The sequence below is a fragment of the Echeneis naucrates genome, chromosome 13 (genome assembly GCF_900963305.1).
Source record: "Echeneis naucrates chromosome 13, fEcheNa1.1, whole genome shotgun sequence".
NCBI classification, from domain to species: domain Eukaryota; kingdom Metazoa; phylum Chordata; class Actinopteri; order Carangiformes; family Echeneidae; genus Echeneis; species Echeneis naucrates.
In genome coordinates, this window is record NC_042523.1 from 7,691,688 (window position 1) to 7,715,990 (window position 24,303).

Below are 24,303 nucleotides of genomic sequence, written 5' to 3' on the forward strand. Positions count from 1 at the left end.
AAAAGTGTCAAAACATTTTTACTGTATGGGGTTGAAAAAATTTGATCCATATGTGTATACAAATGACATTTCCTCACCTGTCAAAGGAATGAAACTGCATGGGCAGCATGGCCTGGGCCTGTGCTTTGGCAGTGGGGTCTGGGTAGGATACAGGCTCCAGCCCAGCTTCCATTCCCTCCACTGGAGCTGCCACCAGGCTCTTCAGAATCTCCTTGACGCTGATGCCCTTGTTGGGCTGGCTAATGCTGGTGATGGAGGAGGGCCGTTTCAGCACCTCCTCACTGGGTGCATCAGAGAGACTCTCCTGGGACTTCTTCACCTCTGAGGACAACGTAGATATCTGCTCACTCATGGCGAAAGTCCTTCCAGCGCTGTGGTCTCGGTGAGACCCATCAAGGACACTGGCTACCAACTCGTCTCCAATGCCAGAGTCTGTGTGGGGAAGAGAGCTCTCCAGGTGGAGGCCCTCTGATGGAACAAGATGATCCTTAGTGCTGTCAAATGCTAGATTTGTTTCTGCAGAACGCACACATTTACACACAGATGGCCACATAACAGGAGAATAATTCAATTAGTAAAATTTTCATGCTATTCATAAAAAAAATAAAAAAATAAATATACAAATATATGAAGAATAAGCAAGCTTTCATTCAAAACATGTTTCCAAATGCGTTTAATCAAAGATGCCAAACCTAAAGTGAAAAAATGAATAGTAATGTAAAAGCAAATATTGTTAGAACTGCCTAAAGCTTGAACACTTCCAAAGATAAACTAGTGAATAAAACTACATTTTTATGGCAACAATGCATTCCTTGGCAAAGCATAAATTTTGCATGTGCAGACAGAACCATGTGCCAGCGCTGCTTCTTAGATGGCTGCAAAGCATTTGGTAGTAAATGTAGCTGTAGCAGATGTTTATCTGAAAATCCTGTGGCCAAATTTAAGGAGAATATTTAGACATAATTTGCTAAACTGTACTGTCTAAAGTCAATAGAGGACTTCTCCCCTACACTGATTGATGACCTTGTGAACAGCATTATGGCCTAGCTGTGCTCAGACAGAGAGCGCAAAAACATAAAAAAAAGCTCTTCGTATAGCCAGAAGCTCCTACTATTCAGCATTGATAGAAGAAAACAAGAACAATCCCAGGTTTCCCTTCAGCACTGTAGCCAGGCTGACAGAGAGTCATAGCTCAGAGGAAGCACTGATTTCTTTGCTTTCCTTTCGCTCTTAGCAGTGTTGATTTTATGGGGTTTTTTTTACTTACAAAATCGTAACAATGAGAGCCAAAATTCAACAGCTTTTACTTACAATTAGCAGAAATCCACCATTAAAATGCATCAGCTTCTCAAACAAAGGTAAAACCTGCTTTGTATTTTGAATAATTTTCACCTCAAAATCTCTGCAAGCTAGTTTCTATTTTCTCATGATCTAAACCATCAACCTGTCCTTTCCACCTGATACCCACCAGGCTATTACAGGATGTTTTTTCCACTAATAACGTATAATAATGTATTTTTTTGATCTGATTAATGTGAGTTTATCTCTTGGTTATGTACCGCAGCCTTTCAAGATTGCTGTCATTAAAACTCTCCTGAAAAGACTTAATCTTGATCCAGATGTTTTGGCTAATTATACACCCATATCTAATCTCCCTGTCATTTCCAAAATTCTTCAAAAAGCTGATACAAGACAATTATGTGAACATCTGCATAGGAATGGCTTATTTGAAGAGATCCTGTCAGGTTTAAAAGAACATCATAGCATAGAAACAGCACTGGTAAAAGTTAATAATAATAATAGTTGTTCTGTTAGATCTTAGTGCTGATTTTGACACAATTGACAATAATATTCTATCACAAAGGAATTGGGATCAAAGAAGCCGCACTGAGCTGGTTCCAACCATACTTAGACAGATTCATGCTAACAATGACTTCATCACACACTTGAGTCAATTATGGAGTTCCACAGGGTTCTGACCTTGGACCAATCCTTTTTACCCTATATATGCTTCCCTGAAGCAATATTATCCAGAAGCACAGCATCAACTTTCACTGCTCTGCAGATAATACCCAGTCATACTTGTCAGTGAAGCTAAATGAAACTAATCAGCAAATCAGACTTCAAGCAGGTCTTACAAATATAAAGACTTGGATGACCTGCAACCTTTTACTGCTGAACTCAGATAAAACTGAAGTCATTGTACTTGGCCTTAAGCACCTTAGAGGAGCATATCTGATCATATAACCACTCTGGATGGCATTAGTTTGGCTTCCAGATCCACTGTTAGGAATCTTGGAGTCATTTTGGATCGGGACATATCCTTTGTCCTTCATATAAAACAAGTCTCTAGGACAGCCTTCTTTCACCTACACAATATTGCAAATACCAGAAACATACGTCTCATGAGGAGGCAGAAAACCTGGGACATGTATTTTTTACCTGTAGACAAAACTATTGCAATCCATTACTCTCAAATGTATTGACAATTCTCTGAAAAGCCTTCAGTTGATTCAGAACGCTGCTGAACGAATATTAACAGGAAGTAGAAAAAGAGATCACATTTCTCCTGTGCTAGCTTCTCTTTGCTGGCTCCCAGTAAAATTCAGAATAGAATGTAAAATCCTTGTTCTTGTGTTCAAAGCTCTTAATGACCAAGCTCCATCATATCTCAGAGAGCTCATAGTTCCTTATTGTCCCAGGAATTCACTTCCCTCTCTGGTTGTAGGTTTACTTGCGGTTCTTAGAGTAAATCAGGAGGCAGAGCTTTCAGCTATCAGGCTTCTCTTCTATGAAACCAACTCCGACTCTGTCACAGCTTTTAAGATCAGGCTTAAAACCTTCCTTTATGACAAAGCCTACAGTTAAAGATTTAAGGTTTAATTACTATTTCTCTTTTAGTTGTGCTGCTGTAGGCCTACTCTGCAGGGGGTTGCAATGAGCACCTCTCTTGCCCTCTCCCCCCCCCATGCATGCACATTACATCACAACATGTAATGATGGCTTGTATTTTCCATGGCATCTTCTCTTCTCCTGTTCTTGTTCTCCCTACTGAGCCTGGGCCTGCCTGAGGTTTCTGCCTCTTACACTAACTTTTTCCTTGCCACTGTTGCCAAGTGCATGCTCTTGGAGGGATATGTTGGGTCTCTTTAACAACTCCATAAAGAGTTGGTCTGGACCTGCTCTATGTGTAAAGTGCCTTGATGCAACTTTTTTATGATTTGGTGTGATATAAATAAACTTGATTTGATTTAGATCGCTCTCCAAAAACTCTGATCCTCTGGTGAGTTCACTGTATCTCTCTCTTACTCTTCTTCTATACTAATAAAACATGAATCCCTCTCTTCATCTTCCTCCTGCCTAAATAATTGCTTTGATAGTTCCTCTATTATTCTCACATATTCCATAATAAATTGCCCACTGTAGTTTTCTATCTAGGTACAATTGCAGTTGAGTATGAAATTTAATTGAACTCTAACATTCTGTCTGTTCCTACAGTGAAAATCCCCTCACAATACAGTAAAATGTTTACTGATTTTGTTTGCACAGGTGCCTTTTCTAGTTCGGATGATTTCTGGTCATCCAGACCAAGTGCTTACCTAGATGCAAGGCCATCCATATTAATATGCATCCCATGCCCCCTAACGAGGTCAGCAGGGCCTGATTTAGCAGGCAAGTCGTCTGGGTTCCTGGTCCATCAGACAATCGTCTGCCACATGCCGTCTGGAAAATTCCCCTATTTTCTGGTGAAATTTATGAAGGCGGCAGTGTGCCTCTCTCCTCCCAGCAACCTCTATGATCCCATTCTCCTCTGGTGGATTGCTTGCCTAATGGGCACTGACAGATGGGGCTGAAAATAGCAAGCCTGGCTCCACTGCCCCAAAAACTCACTGTAGTTAGCCGGCGTTCTTCTGCCTTCCCATTTCTTGACTTCAAACTGCTCATCTTCTCTTTCTTCATTTTCAGTTTGTTCCCACCTCTTCATATGACTTGTTCACATTTCCTTCAGCCTCTCCACTCCTTCTCTTGTTTCATTTATTCACTTCATCTTAACTCTGAACAGAAGTTGATCAAGTATGCTTGCTCAAGCGTCTCATAAAAGCAAGTTGGCAGTGCAGAACACATTGTGTTAAACCTTTGTCGGCAGCCACTGATTTCCTTAATGTATGATTTATGACTTGAGGCATGTACTACCTTTCATTTCGGAGAGAATGATGATGCCTTTTCAAGTTCTTAACAACCACTTTCAGCCCCAGTCTCTGTTTGCTTCCACATTTAATTCTGTGCAGTGCAATTAGCAGAGCTCATGAATAAATCATTTGTGAGCCAAGGGAAAGCAGGATGGGTACCCCTGCAATTTTACCAAATGCTCTAAGAGCAAGTTGGCAGTGGTTTATCAGAAAAGACCAAGTATATCATATCAACATAAGCTAAGATGAGCAGAAGGAATGGATATAGGAAAGGTAAGGCACAGCTGTCAACACCTGCGCTGGTTGGGGAGTTGATACCCTGGCGTGTGCTACGGCTTGACTGGCTGTTTATCCTGGCAGTCTCACGCTGGGGCTCAAGGATGTCACGGTACTTGGAGACCATGAGGACAGAGATGAAGTACACGACGGCTAAAGCCAAGAACTGGGCTTGCTTACTGTCATCCTGTAGAGCAGAATCACAATTTGTTTAAGTCACTGTATTGAAAAGATCTTCACATAATCTTTCATACAATTACCTGCTATTCTGTCAGATAGTGCATACTTCGTAATACTTTACATGAAAACACATTCAGACGAAGTAATTTTACTCCAACACATTTCTAATTCTTTTTTGGATACGTATCCATTCAATGTGTTCAAAAGACAGCAACTCAGTTTACAAGGACATCTTGCTGTTTCACCTGTTGACTGAAGGGTGTCACATTACACACCTGTTTGGCTCCAAACACAAACACCTTACACACACATGGACACATACAAAGAACTCACCACATCACGAAATACCACAGCACGCAGACGATTGATGTCCACATCCTGCAGGAGGCGATCAGGGTCCTTGATGGGAGACAGGTTACTAGGGACAAGCTCTATGGCTGTCTAAAGCAGAAAGATAACACAATATGACATGCTACTCATGCATTCAAAGCTTTTTGCTTGTTTTTGCATAACATTAACAAATGGAGAACTGACTAATATAGAATTGAAAAATATTACTATAGGTTGGAACAAAAAAAAATCTGTATTCTACGATATCACGAATAATAAGCAGTTGAAATACAAAAACATCTGCATCACTGGTAAGGTTGCATGTGCTATACAGTAAAATGTCCAGGTAGGCAACATTTTGAAGGAGGTTCACAGGAACCAAAGCAGATCCTACCTTACTGGAAGTCACAGCATTTAACAGGATTTCCTGAGTCTTGTGGTTGTTGGGAATGGAAGACTTATTTGCCCTGTCTCTGTATCTCTGTCTGCACTCCAGACAATTCCTAACAGCCACACAGCACACTGTACATGGGCGCACACACACACACACACACACACACACACACACACACACACACACACACACACACACACAATTTGTACAGCTATCCTTTTTAGGAAATCACATTGGTTGCATTCATTCTAAACAGTGCAACTTAAACCCAAACCTTGACCAACCCCAATTCACACCTTACCCCGAACCTAAACCAATAGCTCAGAAATTACATTTTGCCTCATTAACTCAGGATTTGGTGCCCATGAGGAGTAGTGTTTTTGGAAAGTCAGTGTTTAAACCGGAAAAGGTCCAAAAGAGGTCACAGAAACACACACCCATGAACACAGAGTACAAATTGGCTCCCATTTCTTAGTTAAATGGAAAATAGCAGATGATCAGTTAATAATAGTCAGTTATCTGTGATGACTCCATGTTGCATGTTGCCTGAACACACACTGTGAGTAATATCAGCAGGCAGAGTGATTTCACACTGAAGCCAGTGACAAGAAATCATATGTTTGCAAAAAGGACACTGTGAAGTCTGAAGGCTATTTCCCATCCTCCCCAGAGGAAAATGTGGGAGTCAACAACCCAGCAAGTACAAGCAAACAGACCCGGGGTCAAAACAGATACAGACCTGTCATGCACACAGACAAAAGTAGACAGAAATACATTTCTACGACTGCTTTATGAAAGAAATTATTCCACTTAAAGATTTTGAATTTAAGTGAAAGTCACATTCTATCATCTGCTTTGAATTTAAACTTAATTAAGCTCATCTTTATTATGATGCAGCCACAATGTGAGACAAGGATAGAGAGGACCTAATGGTGTCCTAAAGGAGACATAAATGACAGATCCAAAAGGCTACCCTTGGGAAAGAGTATCTGGTTGCACTGCTAATTATTCTCTGCTTGTTATGAATTCTAAAATGACTATTTATTTCATATTTTACTCTTGGAAACTGCAGCAAAATTCTGCACATGCTCTAATTCAGTATACAATTAGCAAAGGACTCAAATTAATTAGCTTTACTGATCAAACAGAGGCTTTTAGGGATTAGATGAATTATTAGAGTGTGTAAAGAGAAGAGAGTCATGGCATTTTCTAGCTCATCAATTTCCCAGTGTAACAGGCAAAAAATGCATTCTGCCTCCCAAAGTCCCACATCAAGATACCGTTAGGTCCTCCCGCTGACTGACATTCACGTCTACAGCAGCATGATCTTACCAAGTCTGAGGCACTGACGCATCAAGCCACCAGAGGACATGTTCTTCTCAGCCTCAATCTCACTGAAGTTGAGGGAGCTTGAGAAGACCAACACGTCTACCATAACCATGAGACGGGACAGGAAAGTGATGGCGGTCTCTGAGGACATGCCCTGCGTTGTCTCAATGTTGTCCAGCTCCGTCTTGCACAAGCAACAAGGAGGACACTCTTTAAGATGTCGTTAAAATGTAAGCACTGGACAGAATCATGAAATTAAATATAGAATCAACTGCTGAATTCAGAAAAGTTTAATGACGGGTCAAGAAAATGGTAGGTTTATTTTAATGTGACAGGAGGGTCTTATTTAATGTTCAATATTGTGGAAATTGGTAGCGAGCTTGATCTGAATTCAGCTGACTGTGTAACTTATACACATACACATATAACTTATAGTCAGTCAAAAGTTTGGACACACTTTCTCATTCAAATGAATAGGAAAGTGTGTCCAAACCTTTGACTGGTAGTGCATCTCAAGTGTATCTCAAGGGTCCAAAGCAGAAGTTTCCATTAAAATTATACAGAAGGATGCCTTATTTAATGAAGGAGGAGGACAGAGGAATTAAAATGGCATTAATACTTACCTTGGCACTCTAAACATGTACAAAAAAAAAAGAAAGAAGAAGTCGATTAAAATCTATTTTGATTCAGGGTTACAAATTAAATCAGAAAATTACAGTAGACCAATAAAAACAAAAAGAATGGCAGAAAAATGTATTAAAAATATTTAAAATTGCACACTTCAGCTGTAATTTTAGCAAAGTGGGATGAAGCAAATAAGGATGGTCCTTAAGAAAAAATACGAGGAAGTCTTTTCCACAGATACATGGTGCATTACTGTGAACTGACATTCATAGATGAAGCACTAATAATAAAGTTCCACTAGATGGCATTATACCCCTTCAGTGAAGATATCAAAGAGCACTTACAGAGGGAGAAGTAGCTGCGGAAAGAAGGGGTAAAATCCCGCCACACGCAATAATGATGTTGTCGACCATTTGTGAGATGAGATGGATGGTGTTGTGGACAAAGATGATGTTCTCATTGCTATTGACAAAATCCATGACAGATTTGGTAGAATGGCTGCGAGGAGGTGGGAAAAGAACAGAATTATTATAGGAAAAACATTTTTGGCATCAAGGAATTTGGTGTGCAGTGAACAAAAATCATTGACAGGCAGCATATGCAAACCCAGATTTGCCATAAGTAATAATAACACTGTGTTGCGCTGAATCAGCAGTCTGGGTATCACTACAGGCACCAAGCTCGCCCTACCTCCCTGTCTCTCTCAAGCACACATGAACCACTTCACACACCTCCTCCAGACATGGACGTCACTCTCCAGTGCAAACAACAGGTCAGTGAGCAGTCTCTGGTGCATGGCTGACCATTTGAACTCTGGGATGCGGAACATGGTGGTGCGTGGGCCAGGACTGAACTGGCGTCGCTGTTCCTCTGTCATGGGCATTCCCCTGAAGCCTAGGTCCACACGTATGTCCCTCTCCATTTGATTGGCTAGGCGGCCATGCAGACTCTGATGGGAGATCAGCCAATCATTAAAGTTAATTCATTCAGCATCGCATTAACAAACTGTCCATTATCAGTTGTTGCATATACAGGCTAGTTGCGAATCATGTCAAGATCAATGGTACATCTTTAATGAGATATATTAATCGCACTATTCAATATGAAAGATGAATTGCCTGATCACAATGAGTCCTTGAATAACCTCACCTTCCAGTAGGAAAATAAAGAAATATAAGCTCAATGAAACCTAACAAACTGAAGGAGTCAGCAAGGCATCTAAAGAAAGCCTCCAAAAAATAATTAGCAGCGATGAATTGAAGATGACAATTATGCAACAGGACAGCAAGGAATAAAAATAAATTCTGCCTCCCACTGGCCCCCATCAGTGACCTAGTCTAGGCAAAAGAACCTGACCCCTGAGAAAGAGCACAGCTCAACCTGGAGAAGAGGAGCAATGAACAAATCCCAGTGCAGAGTAACGCTTTGTCTATTTCTGCCCTTCTGTAGGCTCAGCCAACTATTCCAGCAACCTAGTTTTCCAAGTCTCAGAGGGATGTTGCTGATGTGCACCCGGCCATTCTGTCCCCATTACAAGCAGAGTTGGGAAAGAGAATGATCCCTTTGGGTCCGATGCAGGACAACTCTTCACTAAGGGCCATCATATCCTGACAGTGGCAAATGGTCCCCCACTTCACTTTCCACTGTTTGACCCTGGTGAATCACAATTCACGATTGTCTACGGTTTTAATTTTCCTCTGAAAAAGAGTTTTCAGGTGACCATGGGGAAGGCAGCGCGCAGCTGTTATTTCTCCAATGAGTCTGAAAATCAGGCAACTGTGTTAAATTGAAGATTACCGCATAATTCAATTAGCATAAATACATTAACAAACCTGTGTGGTGGCTGTTGTCTGAATCTTCTTCAATTCCTTCTCTTTGCCATCATCTGACCTCTCTGTATCAGAAGTGTTGCCTGTTGCATCTGCTGCGCCGCTGGCCTTAGTGGGTGCAGGCTTCCCATCAGCTATAGCTGCAGCTACGCCCCCAGTGATCTCTGGGCTTTTACAGGAGGCCTCAGCTTCAGTACCAGGCACAGAGCTCAGACCCTCCAAGGCTGCCTGTAGTTCGAACTCATCCTTCTCCAGGATACTGGGTAAAGAGCCAAGCTCAGAGCTGCCGGTCATGTGAGCTAGAAGGCTGAGTTCATCACTGGCACCTGTGTGCCCTGGAGGCTCCGGGCTGGGCAGGACCAGAGGTTGAGCTGCATTGAGGTCGGGCAGCAGCTTGTTTTCCATGCTGTCTGTTATCTTGCCAAACAGGAAGTTGTTGCCACTCAGGATACTGTCTTTGTCATCATCTAGTGTAATGAGAGGGGGTGCATTTTGATCGTCCATGCTGCTTTCTGGCAACAACACACTGCTGGCATTACTGTTGAGTTTTTCCACAGCAGCACAATAAACATTATCTAATAGAGAATCCACCTCCACCAGTGCTCCGTTCTCAGATAGCCCCAAGGTCTCTGAGGACAAGTCCATGTCTTCCAGTTTGACCTCAGTAGCTTCCACCTTTTCAGCCTTGATGTCTATTAGAAGGTCATGAACTTCAACCCTTACCCCATCTACAACACTGTCCGTCACACTCAGAGCTTCTTCTGGCCCTTTTCCTTCGGCCAACAGGTTGCGTGAGTCTGCACTCTCATAATCCGTCTCACTCTCAGGTGTGTGGGCACTATCATCTATTTCTCCAATGGCACCTTTGATGCCAGAGGCCTGAGCAGACAGACCAGAGATGGTACTGACCAAGCCCTTCTTCCCTTTTTTAATATTCTCTTCCTCCTGACGCTGGTACTCTTCATACATCTTTGCCAAGTACTCTTTGTGTGCCTCATATGTCACCTGTAAAAACAGCAATGTTAAGGACATTGTTAGCTATGTGTAGCAACGACTGGGGGACCAGTTCAGAAGGAAATTGACAGTTAAGGTATATTAGAGTTGATAAAACGTTTCCCTTGACAGCAGAGGTCAGTGTTTGTACAGTACAGTGCTCACCTTTGAGTGGGCTATAGAGAGTGTGTCCACCCACACACGCCATCCTCCCCACTCATACTTAATAGCATGGTAGAGCAATATGCGAAAGATGTTGTACACCATCTCAGTGATCTTCTGCTCATCTGAGTTTTTAGGATTGATATAGCCAAGAGAAAACATCCAGTCCTGCCATACAGAGCACTGAAGTAAACACCTGGAACACATGGGTCAAATAAAATGTGTTAGATGACGTAACAGCTATGTTTTAAGAGAACTCAAACTTTGCTAATGATTTTTCTTGGCCATCTCAACATAATTCTACTTGGAGTTTTTTTTCATCAAAATTAAAAATTTTTAGCAGTTTAGCAAACTATAATTATTTTAGCCTGTCATCAGCATCGTTCAATGTGTCAAAAGGGCATACCAGTGCTGTTTGGCACTCGCTCTTCCCATTAAAATAGATGGTTTTGATCATTTGACTGTTCATTCTCATTTGCTGAATTTTTTTGGCACAAAATCACAACATAAAATAAAAAACCAAGACAGAAAAGTGACAGGGACTTAAAAAAAAAAAAAAGGCTTCTTTTTCAATTCGACTGTTTGACTTCAAAGAACTTCCTGCTTATTAATTTTAGGCTAATTAAGTTGATGATTTAGGTCAGTGGCTTCCATAGACCGATAATTCATCTGCAATATGTCGTAAGTGTTTTGTTTGAGAGGTATCATGACAGTGGAAAAGATAAAAAAAAAAAAAAAAAAGAAGAATGAGCGACTGTCACAAACACATCTGCTGGAGAACATGTGGATGTTTAAGGATGATTTAGCATCAATGTGAGCTGGGTACATAGAGCATAAGGAGAGGGAACAGTGCCTTTTTTCTATATTCTTAATACATTAATTAAGAGAACTGATGGAGGGGATGAAGAAAAGTCTTGCTCACCGTCTGTTCTCGCGGCTGTTGCTGAACAATTTGATCATGTCTGAAAGAAAGAGTCGCCGAACCTCCATCAGCTCTGTGGTGGGGGTGGAGCTCTTCAATAATGTTGCCACTACCTTAAGGATCACTGATATTGAATACCAACAAATGAATATTGTCTTCCCAGAGAACACAAAACTTAGAGAGAAGAAAAATCAGTGTGACACATAACAGGCTTACTTGGGTTCTGAATCTTGACAGTGGAGTCAGGCTCAGGATGAGGTTTGTGAACTACCTGTGTGCACACCTGCTCTGTCAGAATCTGGAGCAAAAAGTAGTGGGAAGACACCAGTCACACATTTTGTACAGAGACCAGCAGTGCAGTACTGTTGAGACATTTGAGAGGAAAATATCTACCTCATACAGAGTGTTGTAGGTCGTCACCGTCACAGTGTTGGTGTGGAGCATGAGCCTCTCTCCCAGGAGAGTAAAGAGGCTGTGTGTGTGCATGATCTCCACCTTCCTCCTGTGGATAAACAACCACAAACACATGGGGACATAATTGTAAAGTGGCTTGTTTAGAGCTCCCTAAGCCACTGAAAGAATCAGTGAGTGTGAGTGCCGTCAGCTTGTTTCTCTATTCTCACCCACAGGGAGCCAGGCTCTGGAGACAAGTGTCAGGAACTGCCTGCTGTCATAAATTGGTGGAATTTCGTCAGGGGTGTGTAGGATAATGAAGTTAGCCTGTCACTAGGAATGGCTCCAAATACAACAAAGGCACTCCGCAGGTGAAGAGGTTCAACTGTGACAAAATATTCCTACAAACAACATAAGGACTGCTGTCATAATGCTAAGCCAAAACTGCTCTACTCTGCTGGTACTCTGCCTCAAGACGAGTTGGGACTTTCCTAATAAGTCGGTTTTTTGTGTATTTCGCAAAAAGCTGCCAAATTGTATGCTTAGGATAAGAGGAGCATTTCAACTGCACAGAATATGGAAATTTCTGAGCAAACAGCAAATTGATGATGCACAGTGAGCTGAGGGGGAATTCTGGGTTTGCTCTGCCAATGACATACAGTGGTAAGTTGAACCTTGTAAGTGCTTTGAATGTAAGACCAAGTGACTTTAAATACAGTTTAGATCATTAGTTGAAGTACAACAAAGGCACACTGTTAAAAGTGTGAAAGCTGAATGTGTGCTGTTCAGTGAGAGGTTATCAAATATCCTACAGTTATAGACATGTCTTTTTGTTCATATTCATGAGTGTGAGAAATGCAATTAAAGAAATTTGATTTTATTTTACTTTTGGACTCTCAAGCTTTTCTTTTTTAGTTTTCCTCAATCATATGGCCCAGCACAGCACCCCAATATCTTCTCCATCTAACCCCAGATCCCACATTAGGTATCATGGACTCTCACTGTGGCCTCCCTCCGCCTCTCCAATGTGTAGCATGCTCCAGATATGCTGACATCTTAGCAGATTTATTTATGTCATTTATTTCACTCTCTGGGACAGTAACCTGGACCTCTTCCATCCTTCTTTTAGTTGGAATAATGTTTTTTGTGAGAACTGCCAGGAATTCAGGTGCTCTACCAAGAAGGGCACCCTGATTTAGAAAAATGGCATCTAGTTTTTGACTTATTGTACACTTTTTGAAAAAAACTGCAGGATCAAATTAATCAGCACTGTTAGTGAGTGTTAGTGTAAAGTGTGATTTATGATTTTCAAATCCTTTCTAACAAATTCCTTTGCTAAAACAACGTGCTGACACTGAAAGACAAAACTACTGCAAAATAATATACAATAGATGACAATACTAGATATATTTGTACATAAGACTAAAGATACTGTTTATAGCGTTGGCCATTCATAAATCTTTACATTACTCATTATGGTTAACACTGTGTGTAATTACAGCCTACGACAGAACTATTGGAATGGGTTACTTACTTGTGGCCTAAATGCTTGAGGAAGTAACCAAGGACTTTGAGGGACTGCACCCGAATGCTTTCACTCTTAGAAGCCATGAGCTTGTAGATTACCCTGGAATAGACACAAGCAGCAAAAGCTGTGCACAGTCTTGACAGAATAAAATATTACCCTGTTGATGAAAAGGCCCTGTGCTGGTTAGCTGAAAACCACTTTCCTTCGGAGTGAATTTACATTAGCATTAAATAAATGTCCCTGTGAAAGCAGCTGCCTTTTCCTTAGAACTCACAAGTCGTAATACACTGTAATACACTGTGTGCATTTATATTTTATAGAATCACACTGAGAAGTTTGATCATCCATGTCACATTGTGAAATCAATATGTTAATATTGTTACTTTTTCATGCATAGTTTATTTTCTGACTGAGTATATGAATTATTCACATAGGCACACAGAAGATCCACAGGCATTAGGTGCTCAATTTTTTCTGTGCGTGTGTGTGCGTGAAATCTCCTCTTCATTTCGTGGGTGAACAGTGAAGGGATTGTGTCTTCCCCTGAGGGTCTTACCGTATTCCATTTCTCTGGTCAAAGGCAGGGATCATGGAAGCTGGATGCTCAGACATTAGGGCTACCACCAACTGCAACACATCATGCAGATTCTCATCCTGCAGAAAAACCAGAAGAGAACTATAATGAGGAAGACAGAAAGTCAGAAAAGGCAGCATATGATGAGACAGACAACCGTTCTGTTCTTTGCTCAGACTTTTTCAATGCAAATCCAGCAAGGACATAAAGAATGCATCTTGCAATTGTATCCCCTGCAGTTGCTGAATATACCAGGGCTCTTAGTGTAGTTTACAACTGGGGGCTGTGGCAATTGCACAATGAAAAGTGCTCAGGCATCAGATAAGATGAATTCATCTTGGTGATTAGTTGAAATGCTGGAAAATATAAACTTTTTCTTGAAAGGCAGCTCTGGAAAACGAAATGTAACCTTGAAGCTCAGTGCAGCAAAGTGGCACACAAACACAGAGATTTCACTCAGCCAGAGATGGCTCTAATGTACCTCATGCATTGTTAACAAATAGTTCAGGATGCTCTGCAACTCATCCTCCTTCACACCTCGATCCTGAAAAAATGTGGAAACAGAAAGACAGATTTTGAAGAAGTAATGGGATAAACTCATTTGGAAAAGCACTGTGTTGCATTACTGTACAAAATGTCAGGATATCTTCTGACAAAAAAATCATGGAACTGTTGGCAGTGTTACATAATTCAGGTAGTAAAAATCATTTGAGGAAAAACAGCAACTGATTCGGCATCAAGCGGGATGATTTTTACTGTTGGTTTAGACTGGCTATGAAATTAATGTACCTGTAATGACTATTTCAAATTTTAGAAGAAAAGAAATTAAACAGCCAAATTACTCTGGTTTGCCCAAAAACCTGGTCCAAACATGTGGTTATGTAGACGCCAGTCTTCTTTCTGCCTGGTGGTAAAAGTTTAGTTAGGTCTGCCATGAAATATCATATTTTACAGAATGTGAAAGCTACAACCTGCTGTGTGAGCAGCAATACTCCTACTTAAACTGTGCAGAAAAAAAACATCTTTAAAAAAAAAAAAATCTAAACCTTTTTGTACTACATGTGGTTCATCACTCCCATGCTATTAAACTTTTAAATAATAAAGTTAAAGTACTCACTCAAAGATCACGATAATGACAAATACCAGTCAGATGAACCCAGAGGCAAAATTGACCAGCTTTGTCCATAACAGGAAAAGCAGCAATAAGGGCAATTTGTAGAATTTTAACATCTAAATTACACAAATGTATAAGATGGAAATATCAAAACTGTTGTGAATTAATTTTGGCTTTATGAACTAATCCATTCAATGAAAACATTTCACCACAACTTGCCCCCCCCCCCCCCACACAATTTTTAGAAGAGATAAGTAAGAAAATGGACTGAATTTATTAAGGTGCAGACCAGCAGAATCTCCTAAAGGGTAACACAGGAAGTCTTGACAATCTCTATATTTCTTTTGTGTAGCTCAAATTCAAGCAGCGCAAAGACATGTGAGGCATGCAGACAGGTGGAATATACCTTCAGGATGAGCTGCTTGAGGAAAAGAAGCATGAATGCCCGCAGAGAAATTATTTCTTTCTGGGTCGGCCTTGGACCATCTGTAGTTGGAGAGGGAAAGAAGCCATAAAAATGAGAAACAAGCTTGTGGAACCAAATATTATATCCTTCTGTTTTGCAGGATAAACTATAATTTAGTTTCTTTACTGGTAATTGTATTCATGATTTACATTTATGATCTGCAGTTACTTTAGCAAGTTTATTGCCTGATAATTAAAATATTTCTTACATATATGTCTTGTGCTCATCCCCTGTGAGCTTCTATAAAGGAATGAAAAAAAGCAAAACAAACTGTGACACCTTCAAAGTCCTCTTTAGTGCCTTTGCTGTGTCATCTTTTTTTATTTACTCGAGTCACCTTGGTTTTGTGTATCACAAGACAGGACTGCAGAACGTGGCAACGAGAGCCAATCCCGCACTTCAGAAAAAAAGGGCTTTTTCATTAACAATTAGAGTATAATTTATATGCATAGCATGCACAATGTGCAGGACCAATCATTCAACACAAATTTATCTGTCATTTATACTGACTCTAAAGTGTGTGAGTATCTCTGGTAGCCTTGGCGACAACATTGCGCCAAGGAAGCCAGCCCAAGGTCAACACAGTCACACCTGCCCATCACACCGGCCAACATCTCATTAAAACTACCCAGAATTCCTCTGCCAACCTAAGGTCACATTGGCACTACAAAGTTAACCTCATACTGCAATCCATCTGTGTCATGAATATCATTCCATATTTGCTGGGTTGCTGTCAGCACGTGCATATGTGTCATGCAAATATAGATTTGACTTCAGAATTTGACAAAAAACACTGACTAATTGTCAGATCACAGAGTTGCTGCTGCCATATCAGTTTGGTTGGCGCAAGAATTCGTTGTGAGACCATTAGATCCTCTTTATTCAGATATTTAGCTTTTAACCAAAGTGTTTGCATGTACACTGAGCAAGCAAAGTAATTGGCTTCTGCAACAGGCAGATCAATAAAACACACAACTATTGAATTAGACACATCAGAAAATGCAAGACACAGAATACATTACTACTTACAACAAACAAATCTCTTAATATTGGCAGCACTCAATGTAACACAAATGCTCCATTTTGGCATAAAAACCTGGCATGTAAAAATCACAAAATGCTTTGCATTTGCACATGTATTAAATGACAGTAACTGGGAAAAACTGCTTTTCAGGGAAAATTTGTCTCTTTATCCAGTGTGTTTCTTCTCCTCTCTCCATTCAAAAAGATAGACTTCCACTTTGTCCAGAGACATGTTCATTTGAACCGAGGACAGGGCCATGATGACAGATACAACAGCTTCAGACACCTGACCATCCTGTGGCTCAAACAGCCAGTCAATTTAACCAGTGATAAGGCTTTCTGGGGTTGCAGGGGGACGGAAAGTGGTACTGCATCTTGACACTGATTAATAGAGTGAAGGAGGAAAACCCAGTGCAGGGAAAGACCCTGACACAGAAGGGATGATAAGAACATTATTACCGCAGCCAGTGCGTCCAAGTTATTCACAACCAATTATGCTCAGCAGCTCTGCACAGCTCCCTTTTCTTGATCGCAGATTGCTTCACTACCTGAATCCCAAGGGTACAAGGAGAAAGAGTTTATTGAAAAACACTTTATGCCTATTTGATTAATGTAGGAATATGCTTCATCTTGTGACTTAGGATGAAAAAGCCACAACAAACAGTATTCATCCTGTATACTTATACTAACGTTAAAAAATAAAAAAAAAGAATATAATATTGTCATTGCTAAACGCTCGTAGATAAGCAAAAGCTCATACTAGATATTGCCAATACCCTCTCAGAAGTGATAAATTCTTTGTCTGCTTAACGTGCCCTTAACCTTAGAACATGTTTGCCCTCATTTACCTTGATGACACACAAAGGGCAGCTATTAGAGAAGTGGCATACAAATGGGAAAAAAAATTAGGTCCGAACTTTTCTAATGCACCATTTGACTTCCTTTGGTTTCAGTGGTTTCCCAGGTGTAAATGTATTAATTTTAAAGAAGACAAAGCATGAGCAAAATCGTTGCCTGATGTCCTTGCCCTCAGTAATTTGTCTCACATTATATTAAACCATCAAAAGAAGGCAAGCAAAATCAATTCAGCTACAGGGCTTGGTCAAATTATTCATTCGCAGTGCCTCTTAGTGGTGATATCTTCTATAATCTGAATGAGGCAGATCCAGCTTGAACTGAATGTGGTGACTAGCCAACCAGCTTTGCTTCCCAACTCATTATTTGGTCAAAAAGAGGCAAGGTAGAGACAGAGACAAAAGGAAAGTGATAGCGATTGAGACAGATTATGTGTTGGCTTGCGGGTATATGTCACAGGCTGAGGGAAGTTGAGCAATGGGCATCTGTCTGTAAGTGCCTGAAGTGATTCTGTGAATAACCGAATGATACATGGCTTTAATTTGATCGCGCTCTTTATTAAGACTCTTGGAATAAAAAAGGCACTTCCAGAAAAAGAGTGAGTCGCTGGAGGAGCTTCGTTTTAAATGTCCTCTGTGTCCTATAATTGAACACTTCATTATCTGCTTGGCTCTCTCCCTATTCATGTGTGTCTTTGTTTGGTCATTGCTCCGTTTGAAAGGACGGAAAGAGAAAAATGCCCTGCCAAATATTGTGGAGCTCAATGGAACCAGACCTACACTGGATGTTGCCTACAGCTCAAGGGTGATACTTTTCCAGATATGTTCCACAGCCTACCGGAGATTCAACAACAATCAGTATCATGCTGATAATTTTATATGAAAAGTTGACATACAGGGAAGAGCAACTTTGGAAGCTCATTGGAGGTGGGTTAAAAAACATGGACTTTAGTCCTACATGCGACCATTTACAAATCTTTGCAGACAAAGCCCAGGTAAAGACAGGTTTCTTTTCTATTTGAGCTGTAACTCCTGAAAATACTTGTTAAAGTATTCTTTAAGCAACTAACCTTCAACCACGTTCAACTAAACAGTTCCTCCTCTTCTCCTGATATAGACTAAGTTAGGTTTGTACCCCATGCATCTTCCAGATTTCAGATTTGGCCAAACACCTTGTAAAGGACCCATCTTTCAGCCCTTGGGTCCTTAGACAGGCTGATATTATGACAAGCAGCATCTGCATTATTTCAGAGCGATCAACCAGCTGATCTTAGAAGCCTCTGATTGTTGATCTTCTTTCACATGGGGAAACAAACTTCTCACAGCCTAAATGGGAAATGGTACACGGTAATGGCTTTGATCCCAACAACTTCAAACTCGATTAAAGCTACCTCGGCATCTGCTCGACGATTTGGCAAAGTGAATCTGACAGAACGACATCATTAGCAAAAAGACGAAATCCTTAATCCTGTCCCTTCACCTTGTGCAGCAGTTCCAATTCTTCTCCTCACCAGAAGGCTGATTACACACATCATCCCATTTTCCCCCATTATTACTGTGTGAAGTGATTCTCCTGTATAACATGGTTACCAGGAATGACATGCAGTAACATATTCGTAGAAAGCCTGTGTCATCTCTGGCTTAAGCCTATTCAGGAAGCTACTCAGTCTGTTAGTAGCCCTCAACAAAGTAGAACTGTGATAACTAACTGCCTGGGGCTAAACAGAAACATATTTCCCAAAGACGTTATTTGGACATCAAGCGCTATTATTCAGCAATGGCGAAGGCAACAAAATACTACCCAGAGTGTCCATGATAGAAATACAGTCAAGAGCAAAGTTCCTCTGATGCCCCAGCTAAATATAGTGCCTCGCCCTAGAACATGAGCTCTAGTTAGTTTCAGCTTTCATAGCATATTACGCCCTGTGAAGTTCCATTGAACACACTAAGAAGGAATAAGGGACAGAGTACAGTGAGTAGTGAGATGGGATAAGGATATAATTAAAACCAGTAAAAGAGAGATTGAGGAAATGGTGCAATACCTAATTTACAGAGTGGTGCCCTTATTGCCCCAACAAACCTTACTCTACAGGTCACTCCCCTTTAGTACAAAGTCAATTAGAATAGCCCCTAATAGATCAAGAGTCTAGCACAAGTGCCTTGATGGTGCATAAATATAGATTAAAATGCTCTATGATTCAACCAGACACAACAGTGCTCATAAAAATGTTCTATTCATGTTATAGTATTAGGAATACATTTCAAGGCTGTGTGTTACAAAAATGCTTACAATAATGCAAATATAAAAAATAAATTTGCCAGCTTGACAAGCATTACACCAACATTGTCACAAAACAAGCTTTAACCTTCAGGAAATAGATTTCATTAGGTCTTGGTGGAGCATAAACTGAGGCCTCAGAAGGGTTAAAAAAGCCATATACTACTACAGTCTCAGAACAGAATGATGGAGAGCGAAAAGGAAATGACATTTCAAGGACAGAATCACATTCAGCACAGCCTGTTTTGAGACATACTGTTGTTTCATATACTGCGGATGACAGTCAGACAACAACTGGCCCTGGTTTTAGAGGCCTAACACCCACACCAAGAGTCTAGCGAGATGACAGTATTGATGTGAATTGTCTGCCTCACTGTCATCTCCAGTGATGGCCACGGTCCAAACAGCTGAGAAAGGCAAGCCCTTCCATGTGGAGATGAATCACTTCAAAATGTGGGTGAGCTGCTGCCATTTCAGGAAAACACTTTGACAATGGCCTTGCGACCTCACACAGTGATTCTTATTGGTCCACTCCAGTCACTTTCTTTCCAAAACACAGAGCTTCACTTGGAGCAGCCAGTTTATATAAATATCAAGCTAAATAAAATTATATTATACACCACAAAAATAAATCAATCAATCATGTGAATCAAAGAAATAAACCTATTTTAACACGTGCTGACAAAATGCTAAATATGCTCACCAAGACCCTTTGGCATGATGGCACTGCTGTCTGCAGGGTTGATGGCCCAGTAGTAGTACTTGAGGGTATGCATGAGCTGAAGCACTGTGCCCACCCGACGAATTGTATTATAGATAGTTGCCGTGCCAATAAACTCAGCAGAGAGGTATGTGTACAGAGAGAGTTGTACCTGCAGCGGGAACACACATACATGCATGTTATCAACATGTGTTAACACCTTTCAAATATATACTATGACAGCTCAATTACTGAACCTTATACTTTCTACGATGAACCAAGACTCGTTACATGGGGGGTAGCATGAGCTGAGCCTATTCTTATTGCAGGTGTATGGTAAGGACAGCCATTGACCCAGTGTTATTAATTTTCATGATTGTCACAGCTCCACTCAGTTCAGTGACGATTAGCATGTCCTCTGTAATTAGAAACAGACCTGACAAGAATTCTTAATCCCACCACATTCATTCCAGTACTAAATACAGGGAGCTTTCTACCATAGGTCATAAATTATAGGATATCAATGAGTCAAAAGCGAATCATGATTAAAGGGTGGTTATCATATGAGAGAATGTGATATGGTTTGAAGCTACTGAAATGAAACATGGGAGATAAGTGAGCACCACGTTGTTGGTAATGTAATTTTCGTGAGAACATAAAAGTATAATGCATTCATAAAATCGTATTTGTCTACTAGGACACAGTCAGTGAGCTTATGTAATTAATGCATATTCCATTCTCCCATCATTCACGTGACTGACTCTATGTAGCTTGTGCAGCTTGAGGATAGGGACGGAGAAAATGCATGTCCTGAGGGAAGGAGCCCGTATAGCTTTCTGTCCCGATGTCACTAAAAGTGCTCTAACCCACTTCATTACCTCAGTATTTCTCTCATTTTTTTCTGCCTCCTTCTCTGTGCTCTATTTTGGAGGAGTATCACAGGCAAGCCTCCAGACACTTTTGTATTTATTTCCTCCTTTTATTTATTCATGGCTTGGCCCCACCAGCAGCATTCCTGCAGCGAATGTATTTGCCACACAAATTCAGGCTCTTAGCTATACCTCATCCCGTTTCTTCATGGGTCATTATTTAAAAAGGAGGGGGGGGGGGGGGGGTGTCTGTTATTAATGTTAGAATATACTGCATCTGGTACATGAGCTCTACTCAACTCAATTTAAGATTCCTCAGACATTTGGCAACAGTGTGACATTGACTGTAAAGTTGACTGTCCATCTAGTTAATAACTACTTTTTAATCACTCCCTGCACTTACTGCCAGTGAGAATCTCACCATAAAAACAAGAAACCAGCGTGATGCGTACCTAATACTTTGAAATACATTCCTGGGTATTTACAAAGTCAGCTTTTGTCTTTAAAAAAAATTATGAAGAAGCAAACCGCTAAGGCCATCCTGCAGTGGAAGGTCATGGGATGGGTTACATGCAGAAGCTTACCTTGGCGGGGGTGTGGATCCAGATGGCTGCATTGAACAGGACATGGTCGCAAAGCTGCTTCAGCAGCGGCGCCCCATGTGTCAAACCATCCAAATACTTTGCAAAGGATAGGAACTGCTCTAATACAGCCCTGGTGATGTGTACACGTGATGACTGTAGAAAGATGCACAAAGTCATATTAAGCAGGAATCATAGATGGTACTGTTCCTGATACTGGCAACATAAGAACACCACTATGGTTTCTGTTAGTGAAATCTCAGCACCCACAGATCAAAAACCCTGAATGATACAAACACAAGAACCTCATTTGTGCCCCCAAAATTATTCAGTTGATGAAATATGGAAGGTAAGCAACAGGGATTTTAAAATTTTAAAAAAGCTTGCAATGTGTGTACAGCCTATAAAGACAGTATACAAGTAATTGCATTTTGAAGTCTGAAGTTCCCACCTTGATATAAAAAATAAGATATGAAAGCATTGTAAAAACACTGGTCACCACCAAGTTCTGTAGTGTCTTTACCTATATATGCATTTATTTATTTATTAGATGTTTCAATTGTATCAATTTACTTTATGTGTTGTATAACTGTTTGTGTATATATTTGAATTACTGCATCACAAATAACTATTATAAATAGAAATACTGTCTTGAAGCTTAAGGCCCATTTTTTCAGATTTGACATGATTTTTTTTAAATCAATTCCCTTAGAGGGATCCATTTTTATCTGTTCAATAGGTTAGCTTTTTGACATTGGTGACAAATTGATCAACAAAATGTGGCGATGACTTTGAGAAAATTTCACTTTGATGAGCAGTGTTACTGTTGTTAGCACCTGTTATCTGCCCATGTGGCAACTTGGTGAGGGCAAAAGAAAGAGAAAATGAAAGCACAGAGAGGAGGGAAGGTGTGGCATCAACAGATCAGGAACAGATGGTGCAATATGTGTAAGTGTGAAACCTGGCAGCAGGAAGGAAGCATATTTTACAAAAAAAAAAAAAAAAAAAAAAAAAGGCAGCTCTCAGGTGCAGACTGTCTGTCTGTTAGTTAGCAGCTGAAGACAGTAGGCAGGCAAGTGACTGAGTGACAAAGTGGTGTCATTTCTCAGTGCTCCAAAAGAGCCAGCACTCTGGGGAGGCCACCAATCTGCTAGATCTACATCACAATAAAGGTAAAAAGACTGATGCAGAAAAAGAGAAATCAAGGGGGAAGGGGAAGATATGTAGTCTTCTGGAGTTGTTCTTTTAGTGCTCTTCGGTTCAAAGACACATACAGGACTCTGCTTCAGGCAATGGAGAATCATACTGTTGACAAGACTTGGGGAATATAGACAAATTACAGTGCTTCTTGACAGAAGGGTTTAAGAGGTTTCAATAGGAGATGGGTTTTTCAGTGAACTACACCATCAGCGTACCATTCCCACTTACATTTTGTTCAAGTAGGAAATGATGAAAACTGAAATGAAATGAAAATGAAAGGAGTTGGACAGTAGTCACATGGGTATGGTGAAGTGAAATAGGTTCATTTGGAAATGGCAAAATTATCTACTGTGTTTTGGGGCTCCACTTTACCTTCTCCAGCAGGTATCCAATCACCAAAAAGCCTTTTCCTCCTAGCATCTGTTCCTGCATAGCCACAGAGCTCTTGAGCAGCTCAACCAGAAAGGCCAGGAGAGTGGCACTGCAAGACAGATACACAATATTTTACACAGGGATAAAATACACATTGAGTCACACTGTCATCAGGTGGTGAGGGGTTTATTCTATGAAGTACAGCAGCATGAGGAGGGGAAAAAACAAGGTCATTTTCAGAGGATGTAAGCAATCAGCTGGGAAACTCTCACTCACCACTTTCATCCCCCTTCAATACAGAAGAAAAGGCTGGCTCGCTGAGCTCTCTGGAGACAGAGTGGTGTGGGAGAGGGAGTTACAGCAGGGTGTGTGTGTGTGTGTGCGTGTTGGGGGGGTTCAAGAGGGCAATGCAGTGCACAGAAGGCTATTTTTTTATCTGTTGCACAGCTTCTAAGTTAAAGATTTTGGCTGAGTGACAGTGGTGCTTGGTGACACTTAATCGGCTTTCCCTCACATTCTCCAGTGGCCTCTATACAATCACAATGACTCAGTCACTCCCCAATATGAGGCTTGCTCATATATCCCATATAGAATGCATGCGTACAAACTTATCTGATTGAATGTTAACTTTATTCTTCTGTTCTTTTCCATTTTGTCAGTTGATCAATGCTCATTTCTCACAACTCCTCAAACGCAGCCATAACTGAGCCGAAGGGAACATAGAACAGACGAACTGGGTGACAGTCAGATGTTCTTGTTTTAGCCTCTGATTCTTTACTTACCAGCCAAGCTCCCTTTCATTTTGGCAGAGATACAGTGATGGGTTTAAATGAAGAGTCTTTGAAATTCAAAGTGGAAAATGTTTCTTTAAGTGACTCTAAGCTGTCTGTAGGTCTGAGTGTGAGTGTTTGTTGGTCTCTGTCTGTCTCTATGTGTTGGCCCTGTGATGGACTGGTGACCCTCACCCAGTGTGAGCTGGGATTGGCTCCAGCACCCCCGAGAAACGTTGAAAAAAGAAGTTGAATGAATGAATGAATGAATGAATGAAAATATTTCTTTAACAACGCCAAAAGGAGTGTTCTCTATACCTGCTCTATGTTTAAAGTGCCTAGATGTAACGTT

The 24,303-nt window shown here is 40.7% G+C and overlaps 1 protein-coding gene across 2 annotated transcripts in view; it reads right to left on the bottom strand.

Annotated features, from left to right (window-relative positions):
• Nucleotides 1–24,303, bottom strand: part of nbeab (neurobeachin b) — a 185,390-nt gene that overhangs the window by 97,010 nt on the left and 64,077 nt on the right. Inside the window, exons 11-31 of one of the 2 annotated variants that reach the window (XM_029516790.1) lie at nucleotides 23,182–23,290; nucleotides 21,613–21,765; nucleotides 20,163–20,331; nucleotides 15,245–15,324; nucleotides 14,206–14,268; nucleotides 13,707–13,804; nucleotides 13,157–13,249; nucleotides 11,623–11,731; nucleotides 11,446–11,527; nucleotides 11,230–11,353; nucleotides 10,311–10,503; nucleotides 9,156–10,157; nucleotides 8,055–8,272; nucleotides 7,668–7,821; nucleotides 7,323–7,331; nucleotides 6,703–6,883; nucleotides 5,371–5,498; nucleotides 4,980–5,087; nucleotides 4,485–4,653; nucleotides 2,139–2,159; nucleotides 78–504 (exon numbers count right to left, since the gene is read on the bottom strand). In XM_029516790.1, coding sequence (XP_029372650.1) covers nucleotides 78–504; nucleotides 2,139–2,159; nucleotides 4,485–4,653; nucleotides 4,980–5,087; nucleotides 5,371–5,498; nucleotides 6,703–6,883; nucleotides 7,323–7,331; nucleotides 7,668–7,821; nucleotides 8,055–8,272; nucleotides 9,156–10,157; nucleotides 10,311–10,503; nucleotides 11,230–11,353; nucleotides 11,446–11,527; nucleotides 11,623–11,731; nucleotides 13,157–13,249; nucleotides 13,707–13,804; nucleotides 14,206–14,268; nucleotides 15,245–15,324; nucleotides 20,163–20,331; nucleotides 21,613–21,765; nucleotides 23,182–23,290 — 3,690 coding nt within the window. Of the gene's footprint in view, nucleotides 1–77; nucleotides 517–2,138; nucleotides 2,160–4,484; nucleotides 4,654–4,979; nucleotides 5,088–5,370; nucleotides 5,499–6,702; nucleotides 6,884–7,322; nucleotides 7,332–7,667; nucleotides 7,822–8,054; nucleotides 8,273–9,155; nucleotides 10,158–10,310; nucleotides 10,504–11,229; nucleotides 11,354–11,445; nucleotides 11,528–11,622; nucleotides 11,732–13,156; nucleotides 13,250–13,706; nucleotides 13,805–14,205; nucleotides 14,269–15,244; nucleotides 15,325–20,162; nucleotides 20,332–21,612; nucleotides 21,766–23,181; nucleotides 23,291–24,303 lie in introns of both variants that reach the window. The other variant, XM_029516791.1, reaches the window with a different exon arrangement.